This window comes from Excalfactoria chinensis, chromosome 1 (assembly GCF_039878825.1).
Source record: "Excalfactoria chinensis isolate bCotChi1 chromosome 1, bCotChi1.hap2, whole genome shotgun sequence".
Taxonomy (NCBI): Eukaryota; Metazoa; Chordata; class Aves; order Galliformes; family Phasianidae; genus Excalfactoria; species Excalfactoria chinensis.
The window spans coordinates 141,584,234-141,601,195 of record NC_092825.1 but is presented as its reverse complement, the minus strand read 5'-3'; the positions used below and the strand labels follow the sequence as shown (position 1 = coordinate 141,601,195).

The following is a 16,962-nucleotide window of genomic DNA, read 5'->3' as shown; positions in this document are numbered from 1 at the left end:
ATGCTTGCAATGTTTCTTCTTGTAAGATGTTGGGTAAAAGTGGATTTTTTTTTTAATTTTATTTATTTTTTTCTTTTTTGTTCCTTGTACTGATAAAGAACGCATATGATGAAGTTCCATAAAAAATATCAAATCTATGCAGTCTGTGTCAGTGGGTAGATACACAAAAATCATTCTTTTCTTGCTTTTAATGGACACTTAGCAGGACAATATTTAAAATCCTTTCATATTTATTATAAGAGTATGTTAGGTGTGGTTGCAGACAATGGTCATGTATGCAGTGCTCATACTGATACTTAATACACTCTAAGCATCTAACTACAAACACAGGTGTGAGGGCTTGTTTGCTTTTCTTTTTGTGTTTGTTTTAAGGAATCTAATTAAGCTAGGGGAAAACCAGAGAGTACAGATAACAAACATTTTTTCATAGGTTAGGTACACAAAGAGAACGTCATACACACCTTTAAAAAAAATGCTAAGGAATATTGCAATAAGCAATCTTCCTCTCACAGTTCAATCACACAATTCATGTTTGAGTTGAGACATATTGTCTATGCACAACCCCATGGCTTCCCACAGTGATCCCTGAGTTTTGTTTTTTTTGTTGTTTATTTATTGTTTGTTTTGTTTTTGTTTATTTTTTGCTAGGATTACTGCTGTGCTTATGTTTTGACTGTTGACATGTCATTACAAGGCACTTTTATATTCAACAGTTCCAACTTAAAATGGAATTACAGAAATTTGGCCCTAGCCCAATGTTTTATCACTTCATGTTTGCTGTTCCAGGACTTCTAGGTAGTCAGGCTCAGCATGCAAATTAGCTTTGAGTTCAAAATACTCATTTTTAGTTTGTTCTAAAAAAACCTTTCTTGGTCTGGAGTACATTAGTGTTTCCATTAGCTTCAGTTCCTCTTGTGTTCCAGGATAATGTACTTCCATTTCAGGCTGGAGTTGAACGATATTTTTTCTTAAGTACTCTGTGATTCCAAGTTGCTGCAGTTCCCTCTCTTTTTCAAGAATGTTTCTGTACAAGCAGCTGGCATCTTGAAAAGACAGAAATTCTGCAGATTGATCTGCAGCTGTATATTTGACATTTGAACCAGTAAGTGGTGAACTGTTCTCTCTTTCCAGGAGACTTCTGCAGAGATGTTTCGAATCATTAGTTGCTTTCTCACTTTCCTCTTCTTGTTGTTCAGTATGCTTTGGGCTGAAGGATGGGCTATGATAGACCTGAACCATGGGAGTAATCATACGTTGTTCATAGAGAGCTGCAGCTGGACGCTCCATTGTGTGATGTGTTGTCTTATGCCCATACATGCTGTACTGAAGGTGAACTGGGCTACTATCCCTCATTTGTTCATTGGCTTGTTTCTTTTTACATCTTCGCCGCCGATGCAGAACAAGAACAACTATTCCTGCTGCACAAAATACAATAATTATAAACACAATTAGAAGTCCTAGTATTAGAACAGAAAGTGGGACAGCTTCTGTAAGTGATTGCAGGATGCTGTCTGCAGCACTGCTAGTAGTAGTAGTAGAAGCTGTTACAACTACAAAACTGGCATGAGTTGGTAGGGCAGGGCTGTTTATTAAATCTGGACATAAGACTTCACTGTTGAGGGATTTCAGTTCTTTTTTTTCTAAGTGTCCTGGAGATTTACAAAAAATGTCACCCATCATTGTACTCTTACTCAGCTTTTGTATCCATTTTTGCAGTCCAACTGAATCGCATGTACAGTCCCAGGGGTTGTCTTCAAGTTCAATTTGTACCAACATATCCAGTTCATCCAAGACATTGCTCACAGGCAAATGAGAAAACTGGTTTGTTTTCAGATTTAATCTGGCAAGTGGCACCCCAGAAAAGATATGGGGTGGTAAAGTCTGCAACAGGTTATTATTTAAGTAGAGGACCTTAAGTTTTGGCATTGTATTAAATGTCCCTGGTAAAACTTCTTTGATGGCATTATATTCAAGGTACAAGTATTCAAGGTGCTGAAGGCCAAGGAACAGATTCTGGCTTAGCTTTGTAAGATGATTGCCATTGAGATACAGTTTCTGCAGTCTAGTCAGATTCATGAAAGCCCCTTCCTCAAGGATTTCAATACGATTGTTCCCCAGATGAAGCATTTCCAGACTAGCATAGTCCATAAGATCTGACTTAAGTAATGTCTGAATAATGTTTCCAGCTAGAATAAGTTTTTTAGGATTCGTAGGAGGAGGTCCTAAATCAGACAGGCTTTCAATATTTCGCTCCTGACAGTGCATGAGAACACCTGAGAGCATATGGCTGGTGCAGTGACAGGGAATGGGACAATAGATTCCTGGAAATTGTGTAGGTGGCTTTGAAGTATGAAACATTAAATTTGCTTCTTTAGTAGGAGCTTTCAGTATAGGAATGACATTAGTTGACAGGTGACTGTCACTTACAGAGGTGGTTACAACCAAGGGCAGTGACCCTGAAGGATCTTCAAGTTCATTGGCAGTAGGAACAGGACAAAGCGATTCTTTTTTCAGTCTATTTAGTATGCTGCCTTTGATAACTGGAGGACTATTGCATACAACATCTCCTATTATTGACTGGGGAGGCATGTTTTCCAGCCATGTCTTCAGCTGAAGCAGATCACAGTTACAAGCCCATTTATTATCTTCCAACTGAAGGTCTAGAATTCTACCTATGTGTTCTAAAAAGCCAACATATGGTAGTGTCTGTAACTGGTTTCCCCGAAGATCTAAATGAGTCAACGGCACAAAACGAAATATGTTTGGAGGAAGGTACTCAATAGCATTATCATTCAAAATAAGCACTTTAAGCCTACCGAGCTTGCTAAAGGCACTTGCTTCAATCACTGTGATGAAATTGTTGTCTGCTTGAAGAAATTCCAAATTTTCTAATCCATCAAATGTATCTTCTTTAAGTATTTCTAAAGAATTGTGATTGATGTGAAGTTGCTTTAGAAGGTGGAGACCATTAAAAGCCCCAGGCTCAATATCTGCAATATTATTAAATCCAAGATGAAGAGAGATAGCATTAACAAGGCCAGCAAAATCATTCACACGTAGCATTGTCAGGCCATTGTTTAACAAATTAAGATGGAAAGGCTGTGATGGTGGGACGTTTATTTCTGACACCATCTTGATGCCTCTTTCTTCACAGTTTATAATCATAGTGCCATCCTTTTCTTCACAGGAACACAAACTCTGACAAGATCCTCTGACTCTAGTAAAAGATGTTTCTGACTGGAAAGGATCAGATGCAACCAGAATTGAACATACCACAAAAATCCAGAGCTTCATCTTGCTCAGCAGTTTCTATAATAAAGAAGGGGTGGAGGGAGGCATGGAAAAAGAAAAAGCAACAGTCATGATTTCACAATTAGTGCATTTTGTGGTTTCATATGTTTTGTTTCTTTCTTTTTTTCTTTTATTCTTTTTTTTTTTTTTTTTTTTTTTTTTTTTTTGGGGGGGGGGGAGGGGGCAGGTGGTGGTGGCAAGTGGAGGAAGGATTAGGAAAATTTAGGAATATTTAGTTTAATGTACTGAATCAGCAGACATTCACAAAGAGTCCTTCAGTATTGTATCATGCTGATACACCTCAGTAGAAGATAATCAGAAGTGCATTTTCTACATATAAACCACTTATATAACATATGGTTAACCAGTGCACAGAAATAGTAAGTTACTGCCCCCAAGCAACTTATATCAAGGCTTATATATTTTGGATGCATTCTATACATCACCATTTAACATTGCAGATTTTAAAAGTACCTTTCTAAGCTCAACTTAATTTTGTCCAGCTGCTAAAAAGAAGATAAAAGATTTCATTCAACAATGTGCTGTAGGAAAAAAAAAAAAACAACCACAACATCAACAAAAAGACCTTCCAACAGGGAACTTCTCCACTGATTCTGTATTACGTATGCAAATTAGAAGTTATTTCCTTTGTAATCCTTGTATACTCAAGCTAAAAAGGAAGTAGACAAAATGCTGTTTTTCCTGTAGATAACTTATAATGTGCATAATGTAGTTCATGTGTATTTAGTAAAAGAGCAATTTTAATCTCTTTAATATTGTGATGATTGCATAAAATATACACATATTTGTGGATGCAATTAGAGAAAAAGAAATGAGAAAATAAAATGCAGCACATTTCAGAAGAAATAGGTGGGCAAGTAACAAAGAGATTATTTGGAAACTGATCATTAGGTTCCTTTCATTTATTATAGATATTAATTAACACAATAATTCTGAAATCTGCAGAGTTAACTTCATCTTACTACTTAAAATCTATTGGCAGAATCATCAACTATGTGATGTAACAGCAAGCTTATCTGAAACTTTGCAGTACCTGAGAAATGCATTGTTAGTGTACAACTGTGAAGTCTAGATCAAAACTTATGCATTTAAGTCAAACAAATGTTTGTTATTGTTTGAAAATAGATTATACTGCACTTTTCATGTCTAGATTCTCTGTTTCTATATAATTAGCATGAATGAATATTTCTTGATATGTGAGATGGAGTGAAATTTTCAAATGGAATGCAAGATTTACTACAGAGCAATGTTTTTGGGCTCTTTATTCATTCTAGGACTGATCTTAGCAAGTTTCTTAAGAAATCCAGATACTAAAGTTCTATAAGTTTTCAAAGTAACTTCTTATAACAGGAATTTCAAAATGCCACTGCAGAATTAACTATCACCACAGAATTAACCAGTTGAAGTGTTAGTTTCTGAAGGATTAGAACCCTTACTGAGAATATATTCAACTACATGCATGAACATTCTCAAAGCATGATCAAATATTTTGTTTCTCAACAATCCATTTTTAGTAATAATGGTACCTTAGTAGCAGCACAGCTTCTCAAGGATGCAAAGACTTACAAATGTAAGCACCTCAGTGTTCTCATATGAGTGTTTTATATACAACCACACCAACAGCAAATGTATGGAAAGTGAACTGTGTTTTCTCCATTAGAGATCTGTGATAACTGGAAGCAGATGTATGAGTTTAGAAGTAGTGAGTATAACTTGTGGTATTTGAAGGTGTCCCCTAAATGCATACTTGTTTCAGGAGAGGAAATAATTTGTTTTGTCTCGTAGAATAGCCCTTGAACTCTAAATGCATATGTTTAATATGTATAATCTTTTAAGTTGCTATTTATTTATTTATTTGTTTATTTTTCCTCTCAGAGTGAATAGGGTAAGATCCAACATAACAAAACTTTATTTTGAGGTATGCAGAATAATGCTAGGATCAGAGTATGCTAGAAAATTATTTATGATTTATACTAATCAATGTATTTTCCACTGACCCAAGGTAAAAGAACACAGGCTCTTTTCACAGATGTCATCTCCAAACCGACTGTATGACTAGCTGAGCCTCTTCCTACACTTTATTTTTTTTTCCCCTATAGAAATTCCTGCTTTGATCTGCACCAAAATCAAGCTGTACTTAAAAAATCCCCGGGGAAACATAAACAAATAAAAAAAAAAAAAACAAAAATCTGAAAAGTTTGTTGCATTTTAGCACACATTTAAAAATTTATTTATTAAAATGAAAGCCTTGTTCTTAGAAATGAAAGTAACAACATTTGTTACCAATTGAAAAACAGTCACATTTTAATCATCATCATACTTCTGTGAACAGCATCAATAGAACTCTCTCACACACATACACATACACACTCTAAAGAAGTAATACAAGTATTCCTTCATTTTTACTTTTTTAAAATTTTGGTTTTGTTCTAAACATCCAAGAACTCCTCATGAAACTCTCAGTGGGCTGTCTATTAACTTAGATGAGTTAATCTGCTTTCAGTAGGTCACTGTCTAACTGCATAATATATTTTTGCATTTTGAATTCTGAAAGCAAAAAACATCAGTCTTCTCTACAAGGCAATGTTGAATACTTTCAGAATTAAACACTTTACAGCAAAGAACTCACATGATTGACAAGTAATAATCAACAACAGGCTCTTAGAACACTGAAATTGCTTTACTATTATTTTAAATTTTACTTGGGGTTCTATTTTTTGCTTGTTTTAATTCAACTATTAAAAAAAAAAAAAAAAAAATCATCTTGAGGAATTCCAAAACCTCCAGCCTGGAACTGGCACTTTCTAAAAGCCTTTAGAACTGTTTATTAAATTCTGAAGGGAATCACAGTCAAATAAAGTATTTACAAGAATTTTTGCATTTCAGAAAACAAAAGGTAACATCTGTTCATTCCACCTTCAACTGACATCAGGTCAGTGTTTTCTTAATAAGCATATTCTACTATTCAGAAATACTGTTAACAAGATAAATAAATGCACCTGGAAGACTGTTTGCGATAAGAGTATAAACCACCATAATTTAACCTAAATGTAATTCAAAGTCATGCAGAAAAAAATAAATCTAATTGGTACTGATAAATGAATTTCTTAAACTCAGAGCTACATAACAAACTGGAATGTTTTACTTACCTGTACAGCAGTGAAACTCCCTGAAATTCTCAGTAATGCACAATTGGAACAGCTGTGAGAATACAGTGTAATTTTTCTCCGTGAAAAAATGTGCACTTTCTTCTCAGATTATTTGCTGAAATCTCCGGAGATACTACAGCTCCATGAAGTCAAAATCCTTGTTTAGAAGACTAAGTACAAAGCGTCCAACTGAAAAGAAAAAATCCAGAGTGTACATTAGACCGTCCTGTAAGCAGTTTTCCTTTTCCCTCGATTAAAATTCACAGCATACTTAACAGCTATGCTGATTTTTCCGCATGCAGTTAACTGTTTGCAAGCACTGGGATGCAGTAAACAAACAAGATGTTAAGCACAGCTTTACTGGATCACTCGTCTGGTCAGATTTTTAGATCCTAGCTGCTTCTGTGTTCTCTGTGCTCTTTCTAGTCTTTCTTGCTAGCTCAGTTTGTTATCAGTCAGACTGCCGGGGGCTGGGAGGTAGGCGTAAATAAAGAGACTTCTTGGCTTTTGACTCAGCCTTTAAGCCCTTCCCCATCAGAGAGCTTTAATCTGCCAGTGTCGTTTAATATAACATATAGCTCCACCTTGAGACAGATCAGCTCCTCCTCCTGCAACACACAAACCTCCTTTTTTTTCCTGTGTCTAACCAAACCTCAGAAAGTAAAATTCAGCTACTTATTTTGTGGATAAGTGTTAATTGTTGATTTTGTGGAACAGTAAATCATCTTCTGCAGCTCCTGCTCATTTGTTCTCTGAGACAAATCTTGCATTTAGTTTATATCTGTTAATGCTTGCTTTAAAAACTGTAAACATTCCACACCTAAAGCACTTCACAAAATACACCACAAGGGAAACAATGTCCTCTGGAAAATATGTCTATCACAATCTAATGCACGGTTATTCAGAAATATAAATGAAACTGTACAGCTTAGTTCAATCAACTCATAGGATTTACAGTTTAATGTCTTTAATTTCTGAGAAATATATATATATGTATATATTTGTGATTATGTTTGCACAGTGATTGCACACACAGTAGATCTTATTTTAAAATATCCCCTTTGTTCTACAGGAGGAGAACTCGGTTAATTGCAATTGTCTATTTTACAGATGCTATAGCACAGTGTTATAGTACCTACCCATGTGAGATTCTGTACTAAATCCATGAAATATTTCTTTGATAAGAAACAGTCTGTTCTCAGTGTGACAGCATTCTTAAATGCATGTCTTATGTGTAAAGTATTAATTTATTTGTGCCCATAAACAAGTGATTATCAGACCCTGTAGGACTACAGCAAAATTTTTCATTGATCTAAGGGAACAGTTTTATTCTCCTTCCTACACTGTTTCAGCAAGTTTTATATGCGGTAATAGCTACATTCCTGTTCATCCTACTACCACAAGGCCATTTTGGTGAGTGACAACAGATCTGGTACTCGGGCATATTAATCCTGTAAAGCACATAATTTCTATGTCTTTTAATTTAATCTTATTTTATTTTATTTTTCCTTATTGTGTCTTGATTACTTAACAGTTTGCTTATTAGAGGCCTTATACCAGTCAAGCTCCAGTAACCTCCTTTTGTGAGGATAGCCCTCCAGGTGAAAACATATAATGATATCATTATATATACATATGTTCCAGATGATGTATGTTATCAAAATTTTGTTGAATATATACATACATGTGTATTGGTAGATGTCTATAGATGTTTTGGCTTGTTTGGATAAAATCCTTTGTATTTAATTTTTTAAGGGTTCTCATACTTCATACTTGATCAAGATGGAGAATATTGGTAGTAATGTATTCATGTCCTAAATGAAAACAACTTTACTACCCTTTTGTTAACATCCACAAGAGTAAAACAAGATCACAAAAATGTTTTTGTAAATCAACTACTAGAAAAACAAAAAAAGCATTTCATAATCATATATAATTAAAACAACCACTGAGAATGTTAATCATTTCTTATTATTCCTTACATATTTACTAGATTTTTAAAAACATGGCTAATTGTTTTATTTCTACCAAAATGAAACAATCATTTATTGAGTTATTATAAAGAATATTTCTGGAAGTGCCTGTTGATGAATAAGACTGAACTGATATGAATTTTGCAGATTCCACTTAAAACGTTCATCTTTATCAGTTGCTCTGACAGTGTTAAACATTTTTGAAGCTGTATAAATAAAATCTAAAACTGTCATGCTTACTTACTTCCATGAAGGCCAGAATGTTTTATATCATTTCTCTTTAATTCTTCACTATCATATCTCCATATAAGGAGACAATAGTACTCTAAGTAATACATATATACTACAGGTATAGTATACAGGTATATTCCTCAGGTACTAAATTTTCATACACAGAGAGGTGGAAATTACAATGCCTTGTATTTAAACCTTGATGGAGAATGACTGAATGCTATGTATTAAGCTTTATTAAATTCTATGTTTTATGATGATCTGTGCAGGACACTATATGCTACAGACAAAACAACTGACACAAAGTAAACTTTAGTACAATCAGAAAAAGCCTCTCAAGGCTCTTCTGGAATACTTTGTTTGATATCTGAGGAAAGTCTTAATAATTTGTTTGTTCTTTTCAGGAAAAATTTGAAGACTACAGAGAAGTCAGTAGGAAGTAACAGAAAGCCATCATGTCAGTCAGAATTTATAAATGCTCAGTTACTTTGGGCAACATTTGTTTCATAAAAAATAATTATTTCTAATGTAGACATTGAACTTAAAATTTACAGATTGAAATGCTTGAAAACATTAATTTTCTTGGTGCATTAATAGTAATCATCATGTAAATATCACATTCCCTAAAGGATTTTAAAGAAAACTGTACTGAAGCTTTTGTTTTGTTTTTCTGTTCCTTTAAATTAGCAGCTGGATTAAACAAAAACAATCTTACAATCCTGAGTAACTGTCCTGTTAGTAATTTCATAAAATGTGATACAGTGGGTATAAATTGGCTTTATTTTGGGAACAGGTGACAGCTAACTGATTTCTTTTCTGAAAATATTTCATACTTCTTTAGTGCAACAACTTTATTCCATTATTTATCTTTTTGCAAATATGTAATCTATTATTTAACTTATATTATTTCCTTCTATGCAATAGATTTTGAATCTTCTCTGCTTTTCTCCTTTGTTTACTCACTAACAGAAAACTCACAGTTCTGCACAATGGAGAGTTTATTATCAAAGTTAAATTATTCTAATGTGTTCTGAGAAAATCTCAGAATTCTGAGGAGTATTGTCCCCTTCACTCCTCTTCCTTTCTCCTTCTCCCTTCTTCCCTTTTTTCTCTCCCACTTCCCCTTTATCTTCCTCCTGAGCTTGGCAATATTTGATTGTCAATTCAAAAACTAGTGCCTGGAGGTGACTGGTCTGGAGAGAAAAAAAGTCACCTGAGTACATGCAGTCTTCCATTGTGATTAATCAGATTCATACCCTTTGATGTAATTGGCTTGCCTATTACCTGAGGACCAAACAATTGAGTTCTGGTTTGGTATTATATAGTAAGCTCGCAGCCTAAAAGTCTCTGTAGCAATCTATCTGTGCTCCATTTTTTTAACAATCTTTGCAGGTTAGAATCTTTGTCACTGATTACAGTGATACACTGATACAGTCATCTTATGTAATTTTAGAGTCAAGTAATCCTCTCCATTGACAAATAGGCACTGAAACTTTAAAGGCAGTTGTTGTAAAGGTTTTTTTTGTCAAGTAGGAGAGAAAACCCAAAGTGAAATCAGCAGAAAAATTTCTCTTGTCTTCTTTGGCATTTGACTTTTTTTTTTTTTTTTTTTTTTTTAACAAATACTCCTAAAATCTTAACAATATCCTTTAAACTATGCTTGTATGAGTAAATAAATTAAAATATAATTCTAAGTTAATATATGCTACATATGTTCTATTTGCTTTTCAAAAAAAAAAAAAAAATGTGAAAAGTTTTCAACATAAGTAAAATAAGTAACAGATCAGTCTGTCCTGTGTGCCATAGTATTTTTCAAGAAAAAATAAAATAGAATAAAATAAAATAAAATAAAATAAAACAAAATAAAATAAAATAAATCCTGTTTTCTCTTCTAGTTCCTAAGATGGATGATAAACACACACATGCACATACTGTATAGGTTCATCATGTAATTTGTAAAATGTAATTTTTCAAGATGTTAACTGTTCCAGATGAACTGCTAGCTTGAAATTCATCTATCAGTGGTTTATAAATTTTACTGTTGGAACATGAATATACAGATATGCTAATATGTTAGAAGCTTTTACAGGAAAAGGATACAAGCTAAAAATGGTCACTAAATATGCTGTAATCAACAAGTGGAATAAAAGATGACAATTTAAATATGTTTTTCTGTTTGTTTCTTTTTCATGTTAAAAAGCATTGGTTTTAGTCGTTTCCAGTAAGTCTAAATGGGAAACCATCAAATAGTGGAACTGCTGTGTACGATATTAGTATCCTATTAGATGTAAATTATGTTCTACATGCTGAATATGTCTAAGCCTGTTCATGATAATAATGCTTGCATATAGGCTAATTGTAAATTGCATGATATTTCTGTTCCAAGAAACTCTGCCAACACAGATTATACTTGAGAGCGTGAAAAAATAAAAACACCTAAAAAATGTACGGCAATAGACAATCAGGTTTAAAATATAACAAAAATATAGCCAAAATATAGCCAAAAATAGCCAGTGCATTCACATGAGGATGCTATGTACATATTCAGGCGGAAAATGCATGGGAAAGCATACAGGCATGTCTTGAATAGCTCCAGAGAAGGATGTTCCACAATCTTTCTGGGCAACCTGTCCCATGCTCTGTCACTCCCACGCTAGAGAAGTTATTCCTTCTGTTTGCATTAAACTTCCTGTGTTCTAGTTTCTGTCCATTGCCTCATTCTATTGCTGCACATCACTGAAGAGTCTGGCCTCATCAACTTCACTCCTGCATTTAGAGGATATTGTCTCAACTTTTCATTCTGCCATGTAGCCACAGTTCTTATTTCATATTATTCATATTATTATCACAGATCAAATAGAGCCCATTACAGTAATTAAATTTACCAGATTTAGGACTAACTGGACTCACTTCAGCAATATTAAAAAGCTTTTCTGTCTATCTGGGAAGAACATACAAACCCACATCTGCCAATGATTTCATTTTGGCTTCTGTTCTAATATAGTCATTTAGTTTAAGAATTTAACTTTCAAAGGTATGAGAGTCATGCTGGCCACTACTGAAGATCATATATTAGAAAAAAAAAAAAAAAAAAAAAGTAATGAACTGAATAAGAAAGCTGTTTGTGTTGTTGTGTTTTGTTGTTGTTGTTGTTGTTTGTTTTTGTTTTTAGTTTCTCTTTTAATTTAAAGAATATAATTTTAGAAGTTTTGATGTAATTTCTCTGTTGAAAAAACATAATGTTATATCTCAGCAGAAGGAATGACAAGTTTCTTCTTAAAAAAGTATCTATCTCGTGTATATAAGTAAGCACTTGAGAGGTGTTTATTTGATCAGTTAAGCTTATCTTGAAATTTTGATGACAGGATGATAGCTCTAACATCAAGCTCATTAGGGTAAATTTTGCTTTATTTCTGAAGTAAGAACATGCTTATATATCTCTCTTCAGTGTTATTTTTCAGATGTTATTTAGTTAAATGTTGTGTTTTGTTTTTTTAAGCAATCAGGCATACAGACAAACTGAACACTTGAGCAATACATGCAAGTAAGAATTTTTATTCATATGCAACGTGCATTCATATTTATCCATATGTAGGCTCTTATCTATTTTATCCAAATCATAAATCTGACATGCTTATATGGGCTAAGAAGACCATTAGTACACAAGAATCCGTCATTTTGCCCCTGTAAAAGTGGGAAAAGCATGGAAAATCCTCTTTATGAAGATGAAAGAAAAATTCATTTCCTCAGAGGTGAGAGATGAGAGTGGGAATATTTCCAGTAAAGAAAAAAGCAGAAAGTAGGACAGGAAGAGTGAACTTTATGTTCTTTTTGCTATTGAAAAAGATGAGAATAGGGTGAAGTAGTGATATTTTTTTATTGAGACAGTCCATCTCATCTCTGTGGTCAAACTGATAGAAACATTTACTTTCTCAGTGACACTGCTAAATGTGTTATATACTTCCAAAACTCCATTTGTGCTGTACCCTACCTTCTATGTACCTTCCTTACATACAAAGCCTTTTACAAGCACCTAAACTATCCAATTAAGTTTATCTCATTTTCACTTGAGGCTTTACAGATTAATGTTTGTTCTAATAACAACCATATACTAGCATCTGTGAAAAGTAATTACAGACCATGAGCAGGTGTGAACTTAATAGTAGGACAGCTGGGTCTTGTACTCTGCATGGTATCAGGCGTAGATTTTGTCATCAGAATCACTTTCAACTTGGTAGTCACTGTCTCAATCTAATTAATAATTTGGTCAGTGAACTAATAGAAACTTCCATGCAATGTACAGTGTAACATGATTGGATAATACTAGGTCCAGTCTTGTTTGATTTCTTCATTAATGATCTGAATGTTATGGCAAAGTGCATCCACAGTAAATTCATAGATGACACAAAACTGAGGTGAGTGGCTGACTAACCAAAAGGCCACACATCCATCCAGAGGGTCCTTGACAGTCTGACAAAAATCTCACAGATTTTTGGAGTACTGTGTCCAGTTTTAGCCCCCTCAGTGCAACAGAGACCTGGGTAATCTGGAAAGAATCCTATGTGGATAAATTCCAGACGAGAGGGTCCATAGAAGACAAACAAAGAAGACAGTTGTGTGCTTTTCAGCGGTGTTCAGTGGTGGTGACAATGGACACAAACTAAAAACACAAGAGATTCTGTCAGGCACTAGTACATGTTGCCAAGTTAAAATGGGTAATCTCTCTTGCTGGGGATCAAATGCTATTTGGACATGGTCATGAGCAAGCAGTGCTAAGTGCCTCTGCTTGAGCAGCAACGTTTGTCCAGATGTCTTCCAGACAATCCTTCCATCTTTCACCATTCTGTGATTCTGTGATGATCTATAAGATTTTACTAAAAGCAAAAAAATAGCATATATTGAGATTTTAATAAGTTCTTTAGTATATCAATGAATTCAAAATCACAGTACATACTGCGATATCAGTGATATGTACTTTTACTCAAAGTGTGGTGAGGCACTAAAACAGGCTGCTCGGAGTAATTGTGGATACCCCATCCCTGGAGATTTTCATTGACATGTTGCTCAGAGAAGCTGTGGGTGTTCCACCCATAGAGAAGTTGAAGGCCACGTTGGATGGAGCTGTGGGCTGCCTGACCTAGTGGGTAGCAACCCTGCCCGGGACAGAGATGTTGAATTTTTATTTTTATTTTTATTTATTTATTTTTTTTTTTTTCTGTTGAATCAGAGTATTTAAAACAAATATTCTGTTTTCCTTTAGTGATGCCACCTATTTTATCCTGCCAGTCATATAAGCATAGCAAAATCTGTTGTATGTTTAGCAACTAAGACCATGAGTCAGCAAAAGAAGAAAGAGAAACAAAAATGTATTCATTATCCTTTTAGAACTGAAGTTCTCAATCTATTGTTCTGCGAACACCAGTTCACAAAATACTTTTTTGTGGTGTAGTGACTTTAGTGAGGGTGGCTATTCCGTGGAAAGCAGGTTTCCCCTAAAAGGTACAGAATCTCAATGCTTGGAGTTACTCAAAATAAAATAAAAATAAAAATAAAAATAAAATAATAATAATAATAATAATAATAATAAAACTTGTTCCTACACAAACTGACCCTGCTTAAGCAGGAAAGGCAAATGAGAAAATTGAAACATCTCTCCAAAACTCAATGATCCTATGTTGTTTTCTGAAGTGCTTTGGCAGTCTAACATCCATAGGTTCAGAATTTTATGAAAATCACATCACTTTAACATAATCATCAGAGTTGAATTACTGTATCTCATAATATAGTAATTAGCAAATGTTCATTTTTGTTATGCAGCTGTTGGAACAGGTCCAGAGGAAGGTCATGAAGAGCACCAGAGGGTTGGAGCAGCTCTCCTATAGAGAAAGGCTGAGGGAGCTGGGCTTGCTGAGCCTGGAGAAGAGAAAGTTTTGAGGAGCTCTTATTGGGATCTTTCAGTATTTAAAGAAAGTTTATAAACATGATATAAACTGACTTTTTACACAGTCTGATAGTGGTAGGACATAGGGGAATGGTTTTAAAATAAATGAGGGGAGTTTCACAAGGACTGTTCTGAAAGTAATGTATCCTAATTTATTATGTCAGTCCAAAGAATCAGAGATGGATGTTGGAGGCATGGCAGTAGAGGCTGAACCTTCCCAACAATATTTTGTTACACTTTGTTGCTTTGCAACAGGTGGCAGCAGAAGGGCAGTCTGACAAAATGGCATCTGAAATGGAAGTGCATATGAAGACAATATGTGGAATTGAGCTCCTCCATGCAAAAAAAAAAAAAAAAAAAAAAAAAAAAAAAAAGGCACCCCTTGACATTCATTGATGCTTTCTGGATATTTATAGAGACCAAACTGTGGATATGAGCACAGTGAAGCAGTAGGCAGTGCCTTAGAGCAGTGTAAATAGCAATGTGAAGAACAAGCCATGTCCTGAACAGCCATACAGATTTTTACTAACATGACATGCAGGCACTTTTTCATCATCTGTGAAAACACATGGCTACTGGTGGTGACTATGTTGAAAAATAGTGTCTTGTAGCTAATAGTTTGCTCTATTGAAGAGTGTTGTTGTGTTCTTTGTATCTATTGTAGTTTCCATAGAAATAACTAAATATACTTTAGGAAAGACTGTGAAACACTGTTTTGGACTTAGAGTTTGCTGTGAGACTGTTTATCTCAAAGTTTGTATGAGCCCTTTCACACTCTTTGCCTCAAGGTTTACGCAAAGGCTGGTGGCCATTTCCTGTCTTGCCAGTCCTGCCTATGCATATTCATGATTGCCAGGGGCATTGAAGTTAAGACAATTTCTGCCAGGGTCCAAGGTATAGCCAAGCAATCTCCTGTAGGGTGGTCCTTGAAGGATATCAACCGCCTGAGAGGGGATGCACTCACCAACATTTGCTGTTGCCTAGGAACTCAAGATTGACAGGTCAGTATAAAGGACTGTTAAAATGAGAGAAAGGGGAAGTAAAAGGAAGAAAAAGATAACCTTCCTCATTGACATTAAGACATTCCTGGACCAATGGAATGCCACTGGAACCCATAGTGATGACTACCTCTTGCTTTCTATAGAGAACCTTTGCTTTAATTTCATTTTTACTATCACCTGCCTACCCTTCCCCATCATCCTAACTAAGAGTTTGTGGTAAGCTGAGAGAACATTTGATATTTATTTGTGTCTTAGTCACACTCTGGGTACTCAGCATGAATCTCACTTCCAGTAACTGAGGCAAGACAGAGATCTATGTAGTTTACATATTAGTATTCTTTATATATTCTTTATTATGAGGGTGGTGAGACACTGAAACATACTATCTAGATAACCTGTGAATGCCCCATCCCTGGAGATGCTCAAGGCCAGTTTGGATGGAAGTCTGTGCAACATGATGTTGAGCATGAGTTAGTTGCTGGCATCCCTGCCCATGGTAGGAGTGAAGGAACGAGATGATCCTTTAAGATCCCTTCCAAGACAAGCCATTCTGTGATTCTTTCTGTGATTCTATACAATGCTATGTGGTTTCTGTATAGTTACAATGGAAATGATGCTTTCATTATCTGAAAACAGCATGTAGCACTAAAATATCATGTCAGCATAAAGTTGTTCATGTTGAACAAGCCATGTAACGTTAACTTGGAGAAATCAAGAAGCTCACTTAGTGCTACTTTTTTGTCATAGTTTTAGCTGGGATAGGAGGGTGAGCAGTTGTTTGTGCATCAGTCTTTTATACATTTGCATACATATACAGTCATAACTATTTTCCTTTTCCTTTTCTCCACATAACAAATATTTTTATCTCAAGTTACTAGCTTGAATTTTATCTACCTATTTATTTATTTATTTATCATTCTCTGCTCCATCCTATTGGGAATTCAGGGAGTGAGTGAGTGACTATGCAGTGCTGAGACACCTATCGTGTTAAACCACAACACTTATCTTGGATTCTTTCCTAATGTTTATGGATAATCTGGCAAATGTAGACACTGATATCTTACAATTAAAAATAATGACATAGCCTAGTTTTGAAATACGTAATTTTAAGATTAAAGGTATACCATAAATAGTACTTTACTTGATATTTCTTGTTCCAATGGAGAAAGCAGATAATGAAAGCTAGCAGTATATAGTCTTCAAAAAAGTCTTGTTTCTGACATTTCTTACATAATCTTGTAAACACTTTATTGTTAAAACTATTATAAGGAAAAATTGTCTCATGTCAGTTTAGAAGCACTGGCAATTAGCTAAAATACAGACCAAGTCAGAATCTATACAGAATACAATTTGAA

The 16,962-nt window shown here is 34.6% G+C and overlaps 1 protein-coding gene across 1 annotated transcript; it reads right to left on the bottom strand.

Annotated features, from left to right (window-relative positions):
* Positions 1 to 88: 88 nt before the first annotated feature.
* On the bottom strand, positions 89 to 6,958 carry SLITRK6 (SLIT and NTRK like family member 6). The gene is made up of 3 exons (XM_072344480.1): positions 6,738 to 6,958; positions 6,462 to 6,650; positions 89 to 3,309 (listed from the first exon to the last, which is right to left on the bottom strand). Exon 3 carries the CDS (start codon positions 3,292 to 3,294, stop codon positions 769 to 771), a length of 2,526 nt encoding a protein of 841 aa, XP_072200581.1. The 5' UTR covers positions 3,295 to 3,309; positions 6,462 to 6,650; positions 6,738 to 6,958; the 3' UTR covers positions 89 to 768.
* Positions 6,959 to 16,962: the final 10,004 nt, after the last annotated feature.